The 20,152-nt window shown below is 37.7% G+C and overlaps 1 protein-coding gene across 4 annotated transcripts in view; it reads right to left on the bottom strand.

Annotated features, from left to right (window-relative positions):
• PBX3 (PBX homeobox 3) overlaps positions 1–20,152 on the bottom strand; it is a 195,775-nt gene that overhangs the window by 109,391 nt on the left and 66,232 nt on the right. For 2 of the 4 annotated variants that reach the window (XM_036329635.1, XM_036329639.1), the window contains one exon: positions 2,440–2,503. The exons of the other annotated variants lie outside the window; for them this stretch is intronic. In XM_036329635.1, the coding sequence (XP_036185528.1) occupies positions 2,440–2,503 (64 nt within the window). The remainder of the gene's footprint in view (positions 1–2,439; positions 2,504–20,152) is intronic. 4 annotated transcript variants of the gene reach the window in all.

Raw genomic sequence — 20,152 nt, forward strand, 5'->3', positions numbered from 1 at the left:
AATAGAAAAAGCCTTTTTAAAATTCTCCATGTGCTCCATATGATCACACCAGACCCAAAATAATATAGATAAGAATTAATTAGCATATACATCTAAAGGCTTGAGAACAACTCCTTTTAAAATCTCATGTAAATTACACACTCATATTTAAGTAACCTCATGGAGACATTCATGATATTGGTTTATAAACAATATTTGTAATCACTCCATGTTAGAATATCAGTCTCTTATGGGTAAATGAAATTCCCAATGAACAATCTCTGAACAGTACAACCAAATAACAAGGAAAGGCTTATTACATTTTCCAACTAGGCTTAAGATATTTTAGGGAAGTCTGTATTCACTAAACAGAGAAAATGGAAAAGAAGATATCTTAATATTTTATTATTGTTCCCAATCAAATCAAGCACCATTAAAAGTGAAAAGGTAGAATTTCTTTATCATGAAAGCCAAGGGATAGTCTCAGTAAAACTCAGTACAATGCTAGAATTGATAGAAAAATTGAAGGGCTGAATTTTGTACACAAGAAAGACTACTTCCCCCCTAAAATAAAGGTGAAAATTTGGGTCATATTTTAAGCAAATTCTAAATGCAAAACTCACAAGTTCTAATACAAGTAAACCAAGCAAACAAAAAAATCAGCAATTTAAAAAGACCTTCACAAAACAATACAATTAAGAAAGGAAGTCTGAGGCAAAGCCCACAAAATTGGGCATGGATGAGCACAAAAAGCAAGCAAGTCTTCAAACAGAAGTTGTGCCCGGCCTATGTGGTTGAGTGTTGACCAAGAGGTCCCTGGTTCCATTCCCGGTCAGGGGACAAACCCAGGTTGCGGGCTTAATTCCCAGAAGGAGGCATGCAAGAGTCAGTCGATTGGTGTCTCTCATTGATTTTGTTATCTCTCTATCCCTCTCCCTCCCTCTCTCTCTAAAAAGTCAATAAAACATTTTTTTAAAAAAATGAAAGTTGCATGCAAAAGAACTCTAGCGACTTGTCTCCATAATCTTGGGTCAATATTGACCTGTTTTACCCTACACTCCCCTACTGCTCTGGCCTAAAAACTGCCTTGTGCATTTCCCTTTAGTCTTCTCCTTCCTATCAATGAACACCATTAAGCTAATGCACTCTACTCAGTGCCTCCAAAAACACACATTTTTAAAAACTGAAGCTGCTATTTTCTGGTCTAGACCACATGAAATGCAAAATGAAAACACTAGGTGTGTGAACTTCTCCTTACAGGACGGCTGAAAAAGACTGAATGGAGAGAGGTGAATTCTTTTATGCATGCAATAGTTCAGAAAACTGATATGATGTCAACATGAATGTGTTTTACAATAAAATTGGGTGTCAGAGCCAGAATGGATTCACTGTCTCTGCAGGCCAGAGCATGGCCACCGTTGCCTAGAATTGAGTAAAGTTGTCAACTGAACTGATGTTTAGCTTCAGTAAGAAGACCTGAAAGAGAAGAGCTGGCACACAGAAAACTCACTAAAGCAACTTTTTGCTTTAGAAACACAGCTTATATTTCTAACTCCATATTAAGGAGCTCAGTTACTTTATTATTTGAAAGCAATAAACAAATTGCCACTTCATCAAAAAATAAAGATATCCTAAATGAAAGTCTTCAAAATTAGAGCTTGAGATACAATATAAGAAAATACAAATCATTTCATATTTCAGATAGGGTATTTATTGCCTTTACTTAAATGTTTCATCTTAATACTTGTTAACAGTATATCAGAAACTTCACTAAAAAGCAAAAGCACTGAGGTCAAACTATTTTTACCCATTTAAATTTTTCCACACTAACCCAATGCTACAGTTTACTACAACATTCTTCTAAAATTAACTCCGTCTAGAACAGTTAAGAGATCAACTTAATCTCCCTGCATTCTGTAACCAGGACAATCACTTCAGCCTACATTAAAGAGAGCACTGCCCACCCCACAACATTCTGAACAAAAGCAGGCTGTACATGCTAAAGGCACTGGGAGCTTAAAGGCACAAGTCCAAAACAAGTCATACAACAGTAGAGCTATCCCCCAGAGACTTCACTCTTTCCTCTTTTCCTTCTCTGTCACTGAACAAACTGAGGTAAGACAACACTCTAGGGATGAAACAGCAAAGAGAAAAAGTAGTGGTGATCAACATCCTGTTGCAACAGTTACGTACATAAAAATCCAGCCATGCATTTCTCTGCCTACCATATTGCAAATCCAAGGTAAAAAACCACAGTACCTAGGGGGTACTAGATAAATGCAAATAGACGAATAATCAACTACATTTCTCCTACCCCCACAGAACCAAGCATTAGCCAAGTCTGATTTTTAAAATACTGTCACAAAATATTTGAGTTTTAAATAATGACAATAAATTTAACAATATGTACTAACTTAATTTAAAATTTAACTAGAACTTGGGAACAAGTACAAACCCTACTATTTAATAGCCAGGTGATCTTGGTCAATTTATTAAACCTTCCTTGGTCTTGAAGTTTCCTCACCTGAAAAACAGGAATAACAAAGCAAATCACAGTTGACGCATGTCAAGAGCCTATCACAATCTCTAGTATATGGGGAGTCCTAATAAATGTTAATACATAATAATGTAATAATTTCTAACTAAATTCAGTCTTTGCCCTTTATCCTATACATACATATAATGTCCCAAAAGGCCAGATGGCACATTTTAAAACTAATATTTTTCAAATAAAATCTTTCTTCATATAGAAAGATACCATACACTACTGATATAAAATTATGGTCAATGCACCAAGAAGATCAGGGAGTTAGGAAAGAAAAATGACCAATTCTTTAAAGGAAAGGAGAAAATTTTACTTGGAAGTTTGGCTATTGCTAAGGGATGGAATGTGTGTTAATAGTCACAACTAAGCCCCTAATGCATATATAACATAAAAGCCAAGCAGAAAAGACTAGAAAAAAAGTTACCTTTTGTTATACATTGCCTATAAGAAATAACTGCCCAAAAGCCAACATACAGAGAGGATAGCATTATTTGCATATAAACACAGAAAGCATAAAAATAAGCCCTCTGGTGATACCCATATTTACAAAGAGGCATCTGAAAGGCCCACTGTCCAAAGTGCTCCCTGTAGCCCAGAAATGGGCATAAGGAGATTGACAGATAACAGAACACCGTCCTAGTCTCTTAAAGCTTTTGCTTAACACTAAGAATTTTTAAAGCCAGAAAAACTTCAAAATGGAGTATAAATGTATGAGATGTCAGGAGTTCATTATCTCAATCCATAAACAGGAAGCCACTAAAAAGACAATCTTGGAATGTTTAAGAATCATGCCAACATGATCCCCTTTTCTTATCCTTTTCTCGGGCTTTCATTTCTTGTTGTCCATACAATGTATATACTTGGATGTTTTATAGTCATCTAAAACTTCTTACCTAACTCTCCTATCACAGTCAGCAGGACTGATATGCTCTCTGGTTTCCAAGCTTTTGACCTCCCCATATCTTTGGCTTTTCTCTCTGTGTCTGCTCATGTTAAACCCTGCTAACTTTCATTGTGTAAGAAGTTACATCTGTTCATTCAACACAACTGGAGTTTACAACCTAACCACCCGGTAACCAGTGCTTACTCCTACTCTCAACCCTTCCATTTATCCTTCACTTCCTAAAATCCTGTTTCTCAATAATTATTTTCCATTTCATCCTTTGGCAAGGGCAGATAAAGAATTATATGAATAAAATTAGCATTTGTTGAGCTTCTAGTGTATCTCAAGAACTCTCATTATCACAGTCAAGCTCAATGAAGTTAAATGTAAAGTAGGTTACATGTGTTAGGGGTGAAAGGCAAGGACAAAGTTTTTTTATATTGTTAAAAGTATTACACATGTCTCCCTTTCCCCCCCATTGAGAGTATTTTTATTTCCTTTTTCTTTCTTTCTTTTTTGGTTAATCTTCACCTGAGATATTTTTTCTATAGATTTTTAGAGAGAATGGGAGGGAGGGAGAGAGAAACATCTCCCACAGAGCCCCAGCTGGCCAGCCAAGGAAGGGAGCTGCCACCCAGATACATTCCCTTGGCCAGAAATTGAACCTGCAACCCTTTGGTGCACAGGCCAATGCTCTAACCACACTGGCCAGGGCAAAGACAAGGTATTTTTATTAGAAGGCTATTTCTTTATCCTTCCTCTCTCTTTTAAACCTCATTCTAATTGAATTGCCATGAAGAAGACATTAATTTACTCAATCTATACAAGTGATAGGTATTCTGAATGAGTACAATTCTCCTTATACATCATGTTTCCTCTTGATTCTTCAAACCAACAATGAATGAGATTTACTTGGTTCTCACTTCAAAATTATCATTAACAGTAGTAACATATATCTACTGAGCACCTACTATGTGCAAGGCCCTTGGCTTTACGCTTCCACACATGATTTTATTTAATTCTCACAACTACTTGCTGAGAAAGAGCACTATAATTATCTTCTTTTTAGAAATTTAAAGTTATTTCTTCCAGGCAACCTAGCTGGGAAGTAGTGAAATTGGGACCCAAATCCAGTTCTGTATGACACCAAAGCCCATATTCTGGACCATTCTTCTAAGTATTAGGCTCCACCAAAAATCTCCACCTTGCCCAGCCAATGTGGTTCAGTGATTGAGCATTACAGCTCAATTCCTGGTCAGGGCACAGTTGCAAGCTGGATCCCCAGTGTGGGGCGTGCAGGAAGCAACCAATCAGGGATTCTCTCTCATCATTGATGTTTTTCTCTCTCTCTCTCTCTCCCAACCTCTCTGAAATCAATAAAAATATATATTTTTTAGCCCTAGCCAGTTTGGCTCAGTGGAAAGAGCTTCAAGCCTGTGGACTGAAGGGTCCTGGATTTGATTCCAGTCAAGGGCACATGCCTGGGTTGCGAGCTCAATCCCCAGTAGGGGGCGTGCAGGAGGTAGCCGATCAATAATTCTCTCTCATCACTGATGTTTCTATCTCTCTCTCCCTTTCCCTTCCTCTCTGAAATCAATAAAAATATATTAAATATATATATATATAAAATTTTTTTTTAATATCCATCTTACCTTGCTGCCTTCACTTTTTCTTCTGCCTTGGCAAAAATTTGACATTCCTTACATGTTATTTCCCTGAAAACTCTCACAATCTCCCTCCCAACATCCATTTTCTTTCCACCTTTAAGATTCTACTATAGTCTCTTAATTTCATAAAACCTTCTTAGATTAGGTACCACTTATTTCTACTCTAGACAATACAATAACAGCCACCATTCCTGGCATTTGTTCTCTCCAAATATTTTGTGCTTTGGTACAAAGAGCTAGTGTTAGGTATATGTGTTTTTGTCACCTGACATTGGCAGAGTCCAATTTAATCTCACGAAGAACAAAGAACAGCAAGTTGCAACACTAGTTAGCAATAGACTTAATATTATTAGCGTAGATAACTATATCATATCCTAAGAATGTGATTTGGTAGATTTTCCACGTTCTGCAAAATATATCCTCCTGAGAGGAAAAACCAAGATGGCGGCATAGGTTAATGCCGGAGATTGCTGCCTCGAACAACCACTTCAAAAAACAACTAAAGACGGAACGGACATCATCCAGAACCACAGGAAGGCTGGCTGAGTGGAAATTCTACAACTAGGAGGAAAGAGAATATCATACCCAGAATCAGAGGAGGCGCAGTGCTGAAGTGAAATACTAAGGTGTGGAGTGCACATGGAGCGGGCTGGCGGCGGAGGGCGCGGTTGTTGTTTTCAATCGGGAGGGAGTTTCAGACTCTGAGCTCCAGATCAGGGCGAGTCTCTATGGACCCAGACTCAAACGGGAGAAGCGGGACTGTCTGGCTTCGGTCGGAAATCAAAGGCAGCTTTCTCTCCGAGGTTTGCAGCGGTTGCTGGGACTCTGTGAGGCAGAGCCCCTAGGGACGGAACTGAGAGCAGCCATAACTGCTTGCTCCGCCCACCCTGTAGATCCCCAGGAACCCGCCCCGCCCAAGCCCTGCACAGAGCCATTTGCCAAATGGCCTCAGGCAAATGCTAGATTAGCACCGCCCTAGAGATCCAGCACAGAAGCTCTCCCACTGAAGACACAGCAGACTCTCATAGCCAGTTAGCCTGGAGGTCAAATCACCCCCACTATTGCCGACAACAATCAAGACTTAACTACAACAAGACTGCGCACAAAGACCAATAGGGGGTGCACCAAGAAAGCATAAAAAATGCAGAGACAAAGAAACAGGACAAAATTGTCCATGGAGGATATAGAGTTCAGAACCACACTTTTAAGGTCTCTCAAGAACTGTCTAGAAGCCGCCGATAAATGTAGTGAGATCCTCAAGAAAACTAATGAGACCCTCAATGTTGTGATAAAGAACCAACTAGAAATTAAGCATACACTGACTGAAATAAAGAATATTATACAGACACCCAACAGCAGACCAGAGGAGCGCAAGAATCAAGTCAAAGATTCGAAATGCGAAGAAGCAAAAAAAAAAAAACACCCAACTGGAAAAGCAAAATGAAAAAAGAATCCGAAAATACGAAGATAGTGTAAGGAGCCTTTGGGACAGCTTCAAGCGTACCAACATCAGAATTATAGGGGTGCCAGAAGATGAGAGAGAGCAAGATATTGAAAACCTATTTGAAGAAATAAAGACAGAAAACTTCCCCTACCTGGTGAAAGAAATAGACTTACAAGTCCAGGAAGCACAGAGAACCCCAAACAAAAGGAATCCAAAGAGGACCACACCAAGACACATCATAATTAAAATGCCAAGAGCAAAAGACAAAGAGAGAATCTTAAAAGCAGCAAGAGAATGCCAAAACCGGTTTGGCTCAGTGGATAGAGCGTCGGCCTGCGGACTGAGGGGTCCCAGGTTCGATTCCGGTCAAGGGCATATAACTGGGTTGCGGGCACATCCCCAGTGGGAGATGTGCAGGAGGCAGCTGATCGATGTTTCTCTCCCATCGATGTTTCTAACTCTCTATCTCTCTCCCTTCCTCTCTGTAAAAAATCAATACAATATATTTTTAAAAAAAAAAAGCAGCAAGAGAAAGAAACTCAGTTACCTACAAGGGAATACCCATACGACTGTCAGCTGATTTCTCAACAGAAACTTTGCAGGCCAGAAGAGAGTGGCAAGAAATATTCAAAGTGATGAATACCAAGAACCTACAACCAAGATTACTTTATCCAGCAAAGCTATCATTCAGAACTGAAGGTCAGATAAAGAGCTTCACAGATAAGGAAAAGCTAAAGGAGTTCATCACCACCAAACCAGTATTACATGAAATGCTGAAAGGTATCCTTTAAGAAGAGGAAGAGGAAGAAAAAGGTAAAGATACAAATTATGAACAACAAACATGCATCTATCAACAAGTGAATCTAAGAATCAAGTGAATAAATAATCTGGTGATCATAATAGAATCAGGGACATAGAAAGGGAATGGACTGACTATTCTTGGGGGGGAAAGGGGTGTGGGAGATTCGGGAAGAGACTGGACAAAAATCGTGCACCAATGAATGAGGACAGTGGGTGGGGAGTGAGGGCAGAGGGTGGGGCGGGAACTGGGAGGAGGGGAGTTATGGGGGGAGAAAAAGAGGAACAAATGTAATAATCTGAACAATAAAGATTTAATTTAAAAATATATATATATATCCTCCTATCATTTTCCATGTGTAGCCCAAATCTTCTTGTCTACCAAAATATGTCTGGAGTGTCTGATGATACTAAGGAGTGCAAGTTGAGCACTGCAAATGGGAAGCCGTTTGTAGCTTAGTACAGCAACTGTTTGTATGGATTGCAAAAATTTCTTTAAAATTGTTAGAGCAAGAACCTATTGTCCAAAATGTCTTGAAAAATAAAGGGGAAAAAAGGAAGAAAGGATAGCAGAATCTGTTTTTCCTCAGGGTGCCAAATACATGGCAGTGGCTCTGCTCTTGGAATGTTTCTACCTTCCATTTCAATAGAGCAGCACCAACCAAAAATGCATCCTTTCGTTGCTACCTTTTTGAAAACCTTAACAAATCAAACTCTATGGACATTCTTGAGACCTTCACTATTTGGAAAAATTAATTGCAGAATAGTTCAAAATGGCCCTTTATTAACCTTAATTATTACCATCTAGATTTTAAAGCGTAAGTCACATAGTTCAATATGCAAAAAGTACATTTTAAAAGTCATTTTCCTACTCCTGAATGCAAACGCCTTGTTATTCTTTACCTTATTTTAAATAAGGTTGGCAATTTGTTTAAGAATTATTTGTATTGCCTTTTCTGTTGTCTTTTTATATCTTTTGTCTATGTTTTACTGTATTAGAATCTCAAATACATACAATTGCTATAAATCGGTAATAAAAACAAGCCTATTAGAAAACCAGGCAAAGGATATAATTTATATAAAATGTATAAAAAATTGGTCCATTATAAACCTTAGCCACTATCACATCAGCATTATCACCCTAAAAACTTGTTGAAAGGTGATGTTCATGGAGCATTTGCTTCCCTTGTTCCCCCCCTCCAGCTATATTTCTGAATCTTAGTTGATATATTTTCTTTGCTTATAGAAACTTTCCCACATTACTCTTTCTAAAGTTTCCTCCTACCCCAGATAACCCTTCATAACATTTATTATGCTCTGAAATTATTCTATTTAGTCTGTCTTCTACACTTAATTGTATCATCTTTGAGGGTAGCAATACTTGTCAGCAATGTTCACTGCTGTATATTCAGTACCTAGAAGAATCTCTGGCTCAGAGAAAGCAAGCAGTATTTATCTGAATTATGACATTGTTAAAAGGTAAACTGAAATTAGGACCCTCATCTAGTGCACATGGGAGTGTAAAATGGTGCAGCCAGTTTGGGGAAAAGTCTGGGAGTTCCTCAAAGAATAAACATAAAGTTACCACATGATGCAGCAGTTACATTCCAAGATGTATACCCAAGAAAAAATGAAAGTGTATGTCCATACTTAAACTTGTTCGTGATTGTTCACAGCAGCATTATTCATAATAGCCAAAAAAGTAAAGCAACCCAATACCCATCAACTAACTGATAAGTGAATAAATAAAATATACATTCAATGAAAAATTATTCTGCAATAAAAAGAAATGAAATATTGATACATGCTGCAACATTAAAGAACCTTGAAAATATAATGGTAAGCCAATCACAAAAGACCACATATTGTGTGATCCCATTGATTTGAAATGTCAAGATTTGGCAAACCTATAGGGGCAGAAAGTAGGTTAGTGGTTACCTGGGGGTGGACTGGGGGAAATGCGGAATTGGGAGGAAATGGGTATAAGGCTTTTTTGGGAGGTGATGAAAATGTGCTAAAATTGATTATTGTGATGGTTGCATAAGTCTGTGAATCTGTTAAAAATAAACTGGCTTGTCCACTTTAAGTGGGTGGGTTTATTTGTATCTTACACCCCCAACCTAAAACTTTTTGCTTTAAGATACTCTGCCAGCTGCTTTTGAGAGCCATGTTACAGAAAGTTCATAGAAACTAAATATAGTGTAAATAGGAAAGGCATAGGCTTTGGAGCAAGATATATTTCAGTTTGCAACGAGCATTGTCACTTGGCTATGTAACCTTAGGCAAGTTCCTTAACTTTGCTAATCCTCAGTTTTCTAATCTATAAAATTAGGATACACAAATTTATGGTGGTCTTATGAGGATTCAGCAAGAAAATATATTTTTCATTACCAGCATATTCCTGGCAGATTTCAGGAACTTATTACTATAAATACTTTACTAGCACTGAAGCATAAAATACAAAAGAAGTCTTTCTTAAGCAGAGTTGCATGCTAGAGCATCACAGAGGCAATACCATACAATGGTTAAGATTATACAGACACTGGAACGTTCAGAAATAAAAACATAGCAAGATAGATAGATAGATAGATAGATAGATAGATAGATAGATAGGTATAATCATAATTAGACAGCGATTAGGACAGAATATATACACACATGACGTTTTCTACCAAAAAATAGGTGACAAATCATACCCTCAAATCCTAGAATATTGATAGGAGTGGCCGAAAACATCCAATAGCAACAAGTTGTGATGGCAAAGAGAAATACAAGAGGGAAAGTCATGGAACCCAGAACTCACCAATAAAAAAAATCACCCAAAAAGAGTAAAGGACCAGTGCTATGTGGGATCCTAGGCAAGAGAAGCTGAGAATAATTACTGAAACTGGAAGGAGTTACACAGGCTCCAATTCATAGCAGAAAACAAGCTTAAAAACCAAAGACTCTTTAAATATGACTGCCTGTCAATCTGACCTCAGAACATAGTGGATAAATAAAATATCCAATCAATTATACATCCACAGGAAGATATTATCTGAGGGCCCTCACCCAAAGAACTGCAAAGACTTTAACTTCACATTCAATTTTGAAACCATTTAAATATATAAAAGCCTAAGCGACCAAATGACCGAACAACCGGTCACTATGACATATACTGACCACCAGGGGGCAGACACTCAATTAAGGAACTGCCCCCTGGTGGTCAGTGCACTCCCACAGCGGGAGCGCCACTCAGCTGACTGACAGGCGCCAGACCCCGGGCTCAAAGCTGGCACGTGCAGATGCGGCAGCATGAGCCTCTCCTGCCTTCGTGGCAGCATGCTACAGAGCAGCGGTGGCGGTGGTGGCAGGCGCAGAGGGGGCAGGATGAATGGGAGTGGTACCCAGCCCAGGCTCGGACTCCTCCACATAACCCTGCCGCTTCGCACACTGCTACATCCCTTGGGGGATGTTCGACAGAAACCGGCAGTCCAATATCCCCCGAGGGGGTCTCGGATTGTGAGAGAGCACAGGCCAGGCAGAGTGACCACACCGGTGCACGAATCCATGCACAGGGCCTCTAGTTATAATATAGGACAAAGAAAATAAAAAATTATGTTACTTTTGTTAGGAATACAATTTTTAACATAAAGAAGAAAGGTACAAGTATAAGATCAAAAACATTAAGTAAAAACCCTGTAATCTTACATTCCAATTAGAATTATCAATGTGAATTCATTTCCCTCTTTTTTCCTAAATGCAAACAATCCAATAGCATTAAGTACCCATATTGTGGTCTTTATATGTCATTCCTCAATAAAAACAAACAAAGATGGCTCTTCGGGAAAATGGCAGATTCTACATGTAATGCTAGGAATATACAAGATGAGCCTGGCATAGTTTGTTATGCAAGAAAGTAAGAGTGATAATAGCTAATGATAGAGTCTTATCAAAAGGACACAGAAGGAAAACAGTATGGAGTTTCCTCAAAAAATCAAAAATGGAACTCCCATTTGACCAGTAATCCCACTTCTAGGACTATCTCCCAAAGAATCAGAAACACCAATCAGAAAGGATATATGCACACCTATGTACATAGCAACACAATTTATAATAGCTAAGATTTGCAAACTGCCTAAGTGCCCATCAGCAGATAAGTGGATTTAAAAAACTGGTACATCTACACAATGGAATACTACACTGCGGTAAAAAAAAAAAAAAAAAGAAGGAATTCTTATCATTTGCAACAGCATGGATGGACCTGGAGAGCTTCATGCTAAGCGAAATAAGCCAGTTGGAGAAAGGTAACTATCACATGATCTCACTCATTTGTGGAATATAATGAACAATATAAACTGATGAACAAAAACAGATCCAGAGACATAGAAGCATCGAACAGACCATCCAACCTCAGAAGGAAGCCAGGAGAAGGGGGGTAAGAGAGCAATCTAAGGACTTGTATGCATGCATATAAGCATAACCATGGACACAGACAGTAGGGGGGTGAGAGCATGTGCTGGGGGGTGGGAACGCCCAGGAAGAGGTCAATGGGGGGAAAAGGAGACATATGTAATACTTTAAACAATAAAGAATTTTTTTTAAAATCCAAAAATAAAAAAACAAGGACACAGGAGCCAGCTAAAAGGAGATCCCACAGGACGGATGCGGGACAATTTCAGCATCAAAACAAATAATGCCTGCAACTGATTAAAACTCACTGCACATACAAAAAGCCAAAACCTCATGCCCTGGACAGTGTTCTCAATGGTTAGAGAATCAGCCCACGCATCAAAGGGTCTCAGGTTCGTTTCTCAGTCAAGGGCATGTCCCTGGGTTGCAGGTCCAATCTCCAGCCCCAGTCAGGGCGCGTGTAGGAGGTAACCAATCGATGTGTCCCTCTCACATGATGTGTTTCTCTCTCTCTCACTCTCTCTCTCCTGCCTCCCTCCCTTCAACTCTCTAAAAATCAATGGAATATCCTAGGGTGAGGATTAACAACAACAAAAAAGCTGAAACTCCATAGTAACAACTTAAATAAAATATAAAGAAACAAGAAAGAGAAAAAGAAAGGAGGGAATGAAGGAATCAAAACTTATACACCACTGGAGAATATTAAGGCACTACCTCTTTACTCTGGAAATTGATAATTAAAAGGGAAGAATTAAGTATTTTATACTGCCTTTCCAGTATGAATTGCATTTCAGGATAACCAAATATCTCTACTGAATTGAATAAAACTCTTTTAAAGAGTTTTGGCTAATAAATGAAGAAGGAATAACATAATTGGAAAATACCATTTTCAAGCCCTAAGAAATTTAGTAATTCAAGCACTGATCATCCATGGAGGATAAAACCATTAGGTAAAAGGATGATGAATGAGGAACTTGACAATGAAAGGAGCAGGCTGGCACTACTGAAATCAATCTTAGCATTACAAAAAGTAAGACAACCAAACTTTATGGCTGACATGATACAATATGAATCTAATCAAGCCTTTAGATCTAACTTCCAGTCTAGAAGTTAGAGAATACAGGCAGGCATAAATGAAATAATGCCATGAAGAAATAATCAAGAAAATCCAGGATAATCATTCTGGTTTCTTCAAGAAGTCAAAAGTATGTGGAAAAGCACTGGTGGCTGGTGAGGGAGTTGGGGAGGAGGGTGTATCTGTTCTAGTTTAAAAGACAGTTAAAGAGTCATAACAATCAAATATAGTGAATGGACATTTTTGTAAACTAATTCAAACAACCCAACAGTAAAATGACATATATATGTTTAACAATCAGGAAATCTGAATAGATATAAGATGATATTAAGATAAAGACTTGTTAATTGAAGAACTTACCAATTTTGTGAGGTGTGATAATGGCACTGTGGTTTATGTAAGGAAGAAAATAGCTTCTTAAAAAGTAGACTTGTTCTGGCCAGTGTGGCTCAGTTGGTTGGCTGTTGGCCTGGGCACCGAGGTGTTCTCAGTTTGATTCCCAGTGCAGGGCATACAGGAGGCAGCTGATTAATGCTCTTATACCGATGTTTTTCTCTCTCTCTCTCTCTCTCTCTCTCTTCTCTCCCTTCTTCTCTCTCTAAAAATCAATTTTAAAAAACTTTTTTAAAAAAAGCAAACTTAAATATTTAGAATTGAAATTACATGGTGTCTGAAATTTGCTTTAACTATATCCTAGCAGGAAAAAGGCTGTGGAAGGAAATATGAAACAAGTATAAAATATTAGTGGTGATTAAATTGGCTGATGGTTATATAAGAGTTCACTGTACATTCTTTTTATCATGTTGGAAAATCTTTATAAAGTAAAAAATACAATCCAACGAATAAAAAGAAAGAAAAAACAGTATCAGCTAACAGACTACTAGGGAATTGAAACCTAGCTCTACCACTTATTAATTGTGTGAATTTGGGAGAATCTCTTATCTTCATTAACCACAGTTTTCCGTCCATCAAATAGGGAAACAAGTACTCCTGTTTATTAAGTCTGAATGAGATAACCCATATAAAGCATATAGACTATTTGCAGTACACAAAATGCCCACCATTGTCATCATTACTATTAGTTGTACTATTATGGTAGAGGATGTGATAGCAAAGACTCCTGTGTAGTTCTTTAGGTAAAGAGCCAATGTTGGTTTCTTGTCAAAATTCTGATTTCTTCTTCAAAACAGATACACAATACAAAACATCTATAAATAACTACTTTTCTTTTTCTATTAATCAGCTTTTTAAAAATTAATGAGCAAAAATATTACTTCACCAAAGCTGAACTGTTTTAAATTTTATATGATTCATCAATTAAATTTAAGTGACATAGTGTTACAAGTATTTTTTATATATTTTATGGTTCTATTGTTAATTTAAATTGTCTCTAAAATGATACATAAATTACCTAGCTAGTAAAAAAAAATCTAAGAAATAAACAAACCAATCTTTTCTCCACTAAAAGTTAGAAATTTTTTCTTGCCTCTAAACAAATAAAATCAGTTTGATGCTCATAATACATATGCTTTACATAATATAAAAAAAATCCCTTTTGTAAATAAAAAATTATTCTGAAGTCTACAGAGCCGAGGCAACTGATAAATTTTTCCTTTCACTTTTAATCAGGCTTCCTGTTGTAAGAGCTCAGCAGACAGTGACGCGAGACACTGCCTCCCAACTTTGGTTCACCTTTGCAGTTCCACAAGGGACACCATGTCAAGATTGTTCAGCTTTTTTGATGAGTGCTGCGTGGGTAACTAATGTGTAAATGCAGATACGTATAGAAAGCAGTTTTGACAGTGATGTATTGCAACTGGTTCCAGATGTCGGTAAGGGATGCTTGGCCAGGCATCTGGGACTCCACTGCCACGGAGCAGTGCCAGGACCAAGCCAATCTCAAGACTAAGGCACCTTACTAGTAATTCTTCAATTAGAATCTTCTTAAAACAATTAACTTTGCTTCTCTTCTTTTAGGAAAACACTAAATATTCCTAGTTTGTTTTTTGCTTTTTAAATTTAAGGAAAGGGAGGTTAAAATGTTGTGCATCCTCACAGCATGACTACAAGGAAAACTTCAAACTGCTGAGATATTCAAACTTAAAAACAGCCCTGGCCAGTTTTCCTCAGTGGTTAGAAAGTCGGCCCTCGGACCAAAGGGTTGTGGGTTCAATTCCCAATCAATGGCACATACCTCAGTTGTAGGTTTGATCCTGGCCTGCTGGGGCCTCATGCAGGACAGCCAATCAATGTGTCTCTCTCAGGTCGATGTTTCTCTCACTCTATCTGTCTCTGTCTGTCTCTCTCTGTTTCTCTCTCTCCTCTTCCTCCCTCCTTTCAACTCTCTCTGAAAGTTAATGGAAAAAATACCCTCGGGTGAGGACTGAGAAAATAAATAAATAAACAAAATGAAGCACATATTAATGTCATATAATCAGAGTTTTAAATTGCACCCAAACTTGAATGTATATAGAAGTTTTAGCAACCCATGACTAGCAGAGTAAATGTCGAGAGTACTCATCTAATGATATTAGAATTCCTAAGAAAAGAATATCAACATTAACATGGTACATATATCACAATAATTGTAAGTCAAATCATCAAGTTTATCTCTCCTTTTGCTGTCTATAAACTTGACAAGTGTATTTAGCTAAAGAAAATGTACTGCAGTTGCACTGACCTTAAGATAAATGATAAATTTTGTAATAATGTATTTCCAGAATAAAACCCTAGAAAAAAAAGGACTGACAAGCAGCGTGTGAATAAATGAAATTTCTGGTCCACTGGCTAATGAAGTGCAATATAATGTATACAAAAATTCCAAATTAGAAATACATTATTATAATGATGCAATGAATAGCCTTTAACCTTTAAAACTGATAAAGTTACACTTTCTACATGAAAAATGTTATACCACTGCTCCAACATAAGCATTTGGTCTAATGGGAATTTTTTCAAACAACCTGTCTGTCTCCCTCTTCTTTCAATACCAAACTTCCAGCTCCAATCAAAAAAACCTCTCAGGGGATCACCTACAGCTATATTCTCTCCATGTGGTTTTGCTATAAGGCATTTTCTCATTGATCAAGGAAACAGTAGAAAGCATGTGTTCTGTTTATCCTAGAACAAAGAAGGTGACTCATGTTACTGATTTTTAGTATCAAATCAAAGGTTTCAAAATACTTTTAATAGAAATAAGGGCAAATAAATCTGTCAGAGTGATGTTTAGAACTCTATATTTCTTTTGATTTCCTAATAAATTGAATAAATTGAACATTCTAAATACATTACAAAACTTTTAATCTGAGAGAGAACCTTGTGGTTAATAATTTCCTGTTATAAATAAATTATTTAACTATAGCCAAAACTGCTATATTTGGCCTGATATAACTTGATATGCTAATTGAAAGGTCAAGAGTAGTTTTAATAACTAACCAATCTTATTTTTCTATATGGGTCATCAAATTTATTTCTAACCATGCATTTAAATGATCAGCCAGCAAAATTTTATTACAGGATTAGGATATATTAAAGCAGCAATTTTCAACATTTTTCATCTCATGGCACACATAAACTAATTACTACAATTCTACAGCACACCAAAAAATGTATTTTTTGCTGATCTGACAAAAAAATAAGTATAATTTGATCAATTTACTACTACTACTAATAATAATAATAACAACAACAACAACAACAACAACAATGGTAATTACCTACACTTTTGCTCCAAAGTGACTTTTTAAAAAATCAGATGCCTACAACAACAACAACAATGGTAATTACCTACACTTTTGCTCCAAAGTGACTTTTTAAAAAATCAGATGCCTACAACAACAACAACAATGGTAATTACCTACACTTTTGCTCCAAAGTGACTTTTTAAAAAATCAGATGCCTACAACAACAACAACAATGGTAATTACCTACACTTTTGCTCCAAAGTGACTTTTTAAAAAATCAGATGCCTATACTTGCATATAAGGATTTCTGGTACCAGGAATTAACCAATCAGATGTAACTCTATCATATAACCCATATATTTATGGTTTAAAGATAGGGCATTCACACCAGATGGATACTGTTGTGTTGGCTGTTGTCATTTTTTTATTTGACAATCTAAGGAAAAAGAGGTCAGCCCCTGACTAAATAGTCAGATATTGCATGTTTTAAAAATTCTTACAGCACACCAGTTGAAAATCGCTGCATTAAAGATAGCAAAAGAGCTGTAACATATTTATCACCATTTCCCCTTTTATAGGGTTGTTATGATAAATCTTTATTGTGTCATGAATATTGACACAACCTTAATTTTGGTCTTATCCTAAATATGATGGTTTTGATTCCTAATAAATTATGTTCAACAAATAAAAATACAGTTGGAGCATTTCTACATAAACCGTTAATTAGTCAGAAATATGGAAAATTTGTGTAGGCAGTACAATTATATATATCACATCTGGCAGGTCAAAACAAAATGAATACCCAGTGAAAATACGGAAGCAAGAATATTAAATGACTTTTGTGTAAATCTTATCAGTTTACTAATAACTCAAAATAAATCCTCTACATAACAAACTAATACAAAATAGAAACTACAATATCCAGCAAAAGTCCAAACTTTAAACTACTGATATCTATACCCAATACATAAAGACACACTAGACTAATATCCTAAATGAATTTAATGTCTGATTCTGAAAAAATAAGTGTATAATTCCAGAACAAAGCTATGTATCACACAGTCTAATTCTGGTGTCAATGTAAATTGGTATAACCACTTGGAAAGCAATTAGCAGCATTGAGTAAAGATGAATATACACATATTCTATAATTCAACATTTCTACTTCTATTTAAAGATTTTAGAGAAATTCCTGGATATGAACAAGAATATGTATACAAGAACACTTGTAATAGCAAAACTTTGGAAACAATTTAAACATCCATCAATCATGAAATGAAGGAGTTAAAATAAATGAAATCAATCCACAAGTATCAAACTGAATACACTTGAAGAACCATTGTGAGGGAAAAGAGGAAACTACAAAACAATATGTATGTATACATACTATATTTATTTTTATACTAATACTAAAGATACTATTAGTATATAATATTTATAAACCTTACACATGCAGGAAGATTTTCACAAATTCAAATTAGCATATGTACCAACTACAAGATAAGCACTACTTTTGTATAAGTAAGAAAGTTAGGGAGAAACCAAGATGGCGGCATAGGTAAACACCGGAGTTTGCTGCCTCGCACAACCACTTCAAAAATACAACTAAAAGACGGAACGGACATCATCCAGAACCACAGGAAGGCTGGCTGAGTGGAAATTCTACAACTAGAAGGAAAGAGAAAAGCATACCAAGACTCAGAGGAGGCGCAGTGCAGAAGTAAAATACTAAGGTGCGGAAGTGCATGCGGAGCAGGCTGGCAGCTGAGGGCGCGGTTGTCTTTTTCAATCAGGAGGGAGTCTTAGGCTCTGAGCTCCAGTACCGGGTGAGTCTTTGGGGACCCAGACTCATACAGGAGAAGCGGGATTGTCTGGCATCGGTTGGAACTCGAGGGCAGCTTTCTCTCGGAGGTGCTTGCAGCGATTACCGGGACACTGAGAAGCAGAGCCTCTGAGGGCAGGACTGAGAGCAGCCATAACTGCTCGCTCCGCCCTGTGGATCCCGAGGGACCCGCCCCGCCCAAGCCCTGCAGGGAGGCTTTTGCTGGGTAGCCTCAGGCAAAGGCTAGATTAGCACCTCCCTAGAGATCCAGGAGCAAGTACCCCCAGTGGTCAGAGTGGAACCATCTAGTTTGCAGCTCCTCAGACCTTTAAAGGACATACTCAGGGGGCAGACCCAGGGAGCACCAAAGCCCCATTCAAGCAAGTCTTGCCCCAGAGGAGTGTCTCCAGCACAGAAGTTCTCCCAATGCAGACACAGCTGATTCTCACAGCCAATTGGCCTGGAGGTCATTCCCTCCAAGTGTTAACTACAACAATCAAGGCTTAACTACAACAAGACTGTGCACAAAGACCACAAGGGGGTGCACCAAGAGTGTCCTCCTCAGGTAATTGGGGAGGCTGAACCACTGGGCCCTAGAAAACACTTAGCACAGAAAACCACTTTATCAACACAGGGAAGCATAAAAAATGCGGAGACAAAGAAACAGGACGCAAATGACAGAAATGGAAGAAAGCAAACTACTGGATATAGAGTTCAAAACCACACTTTTAAGGTTTTTCAAGAACTTTCTAGAAGCCGCCGATAAATTTAGTAAGACCCTCGAAAAGACTGGTGAGACCGCCAATAAATGTAGTGAGATCCTCAAGAAATCTAGTCAGACCCTCGATGTTATGATAAAGGACCAACTGGAAATTAAGCATACACTGACTGAAATAGAGGATATTATACAGACTCCCAACAGCAGACTAGAGATCGCAAGAATCAAGTCAAAGATTTGAAATACGAAGAAGCAAAAAACACCCAACCAGAAAAGCAAAAACAAAAAAGAATCCAAAAATACGAAGATAGTGTAAGGAGCCTCTGGGACAGCCTCAAGCGTACCAACATCCGAATTATAGGGGTGCCAGAAGAAGAGAGAGAGCAAGATATTGAAAACCTATTTGAAGAAATAAAGACAGAAAACTTCCCCTACCTGGTGAAAGAAATAGACTTACAAGTCCAGGAAGCACAGAGAACCCCAAACAAAAGGAATCCAAAGAGGACCACACCAAGACACATCATAATTAAAATGCCAAGAGCAAAAGACAAAGAGAGAATCTTAAAAGCAGCAAGAGAATGCCAAAACCGGTTTGGCTCAGTGGATAGAGCGTCGGCCTGCGGACTGAGGGGTCCCAGGTTCGATTCCGGTCAAGGGCATATAACTGGGTTGCGGGCACATCCCCAGTGGGAGATGTGCAGGAGGCAGCTGATCGATGTTTCTCTCCCATCGATGTTTCTAACTCTCTATCTCTCTCCCTTCCTCTCTGTAAAAAATCAATACAATATATTTAAAAAAAAAAAAAGCAGCAAGAGAAAGAAACTCAGTTACCTACAAGGGAATACCCATACGACTGTCAGCTGATTTCTCAACAGAAACTTTGCAGGCCAGAAGGGAGTGGCAAGAAATATTCAAAGTGATGAATGCCAAGAACCTACAACCAAGATTACTTTATCCAGCAAAGCTATCATTCAGAATTGAAGGTCAGATAAATTGCTTCACAGATAAGGAAAAGCTAAAGGACTTCATCACCACCAAACCAGTATTATATGAAATGCCGAAAGGTATCCTTTAAGAAGAGGAAGAAGAAGAAAAAGGTAAAGATACAAATTATGAACAACAAATACACATCTATCAACAAGTGAA

Source organism: Myotis myotis, unplaced genomic scaffold (assembly GCF_014108235.1).
Source record: "Myotis myotis isolate mMyoMyo1 unplaced genomic scaffold, mMyoMyo1.p scaffold_m19_p_12, whole genome shotgun sequence".
NCBI lineage: Eukaryota > Metazoa > Chordata > Mammalia > Chiroptera > Vespertilionidae > Myotis > Myotis myotis.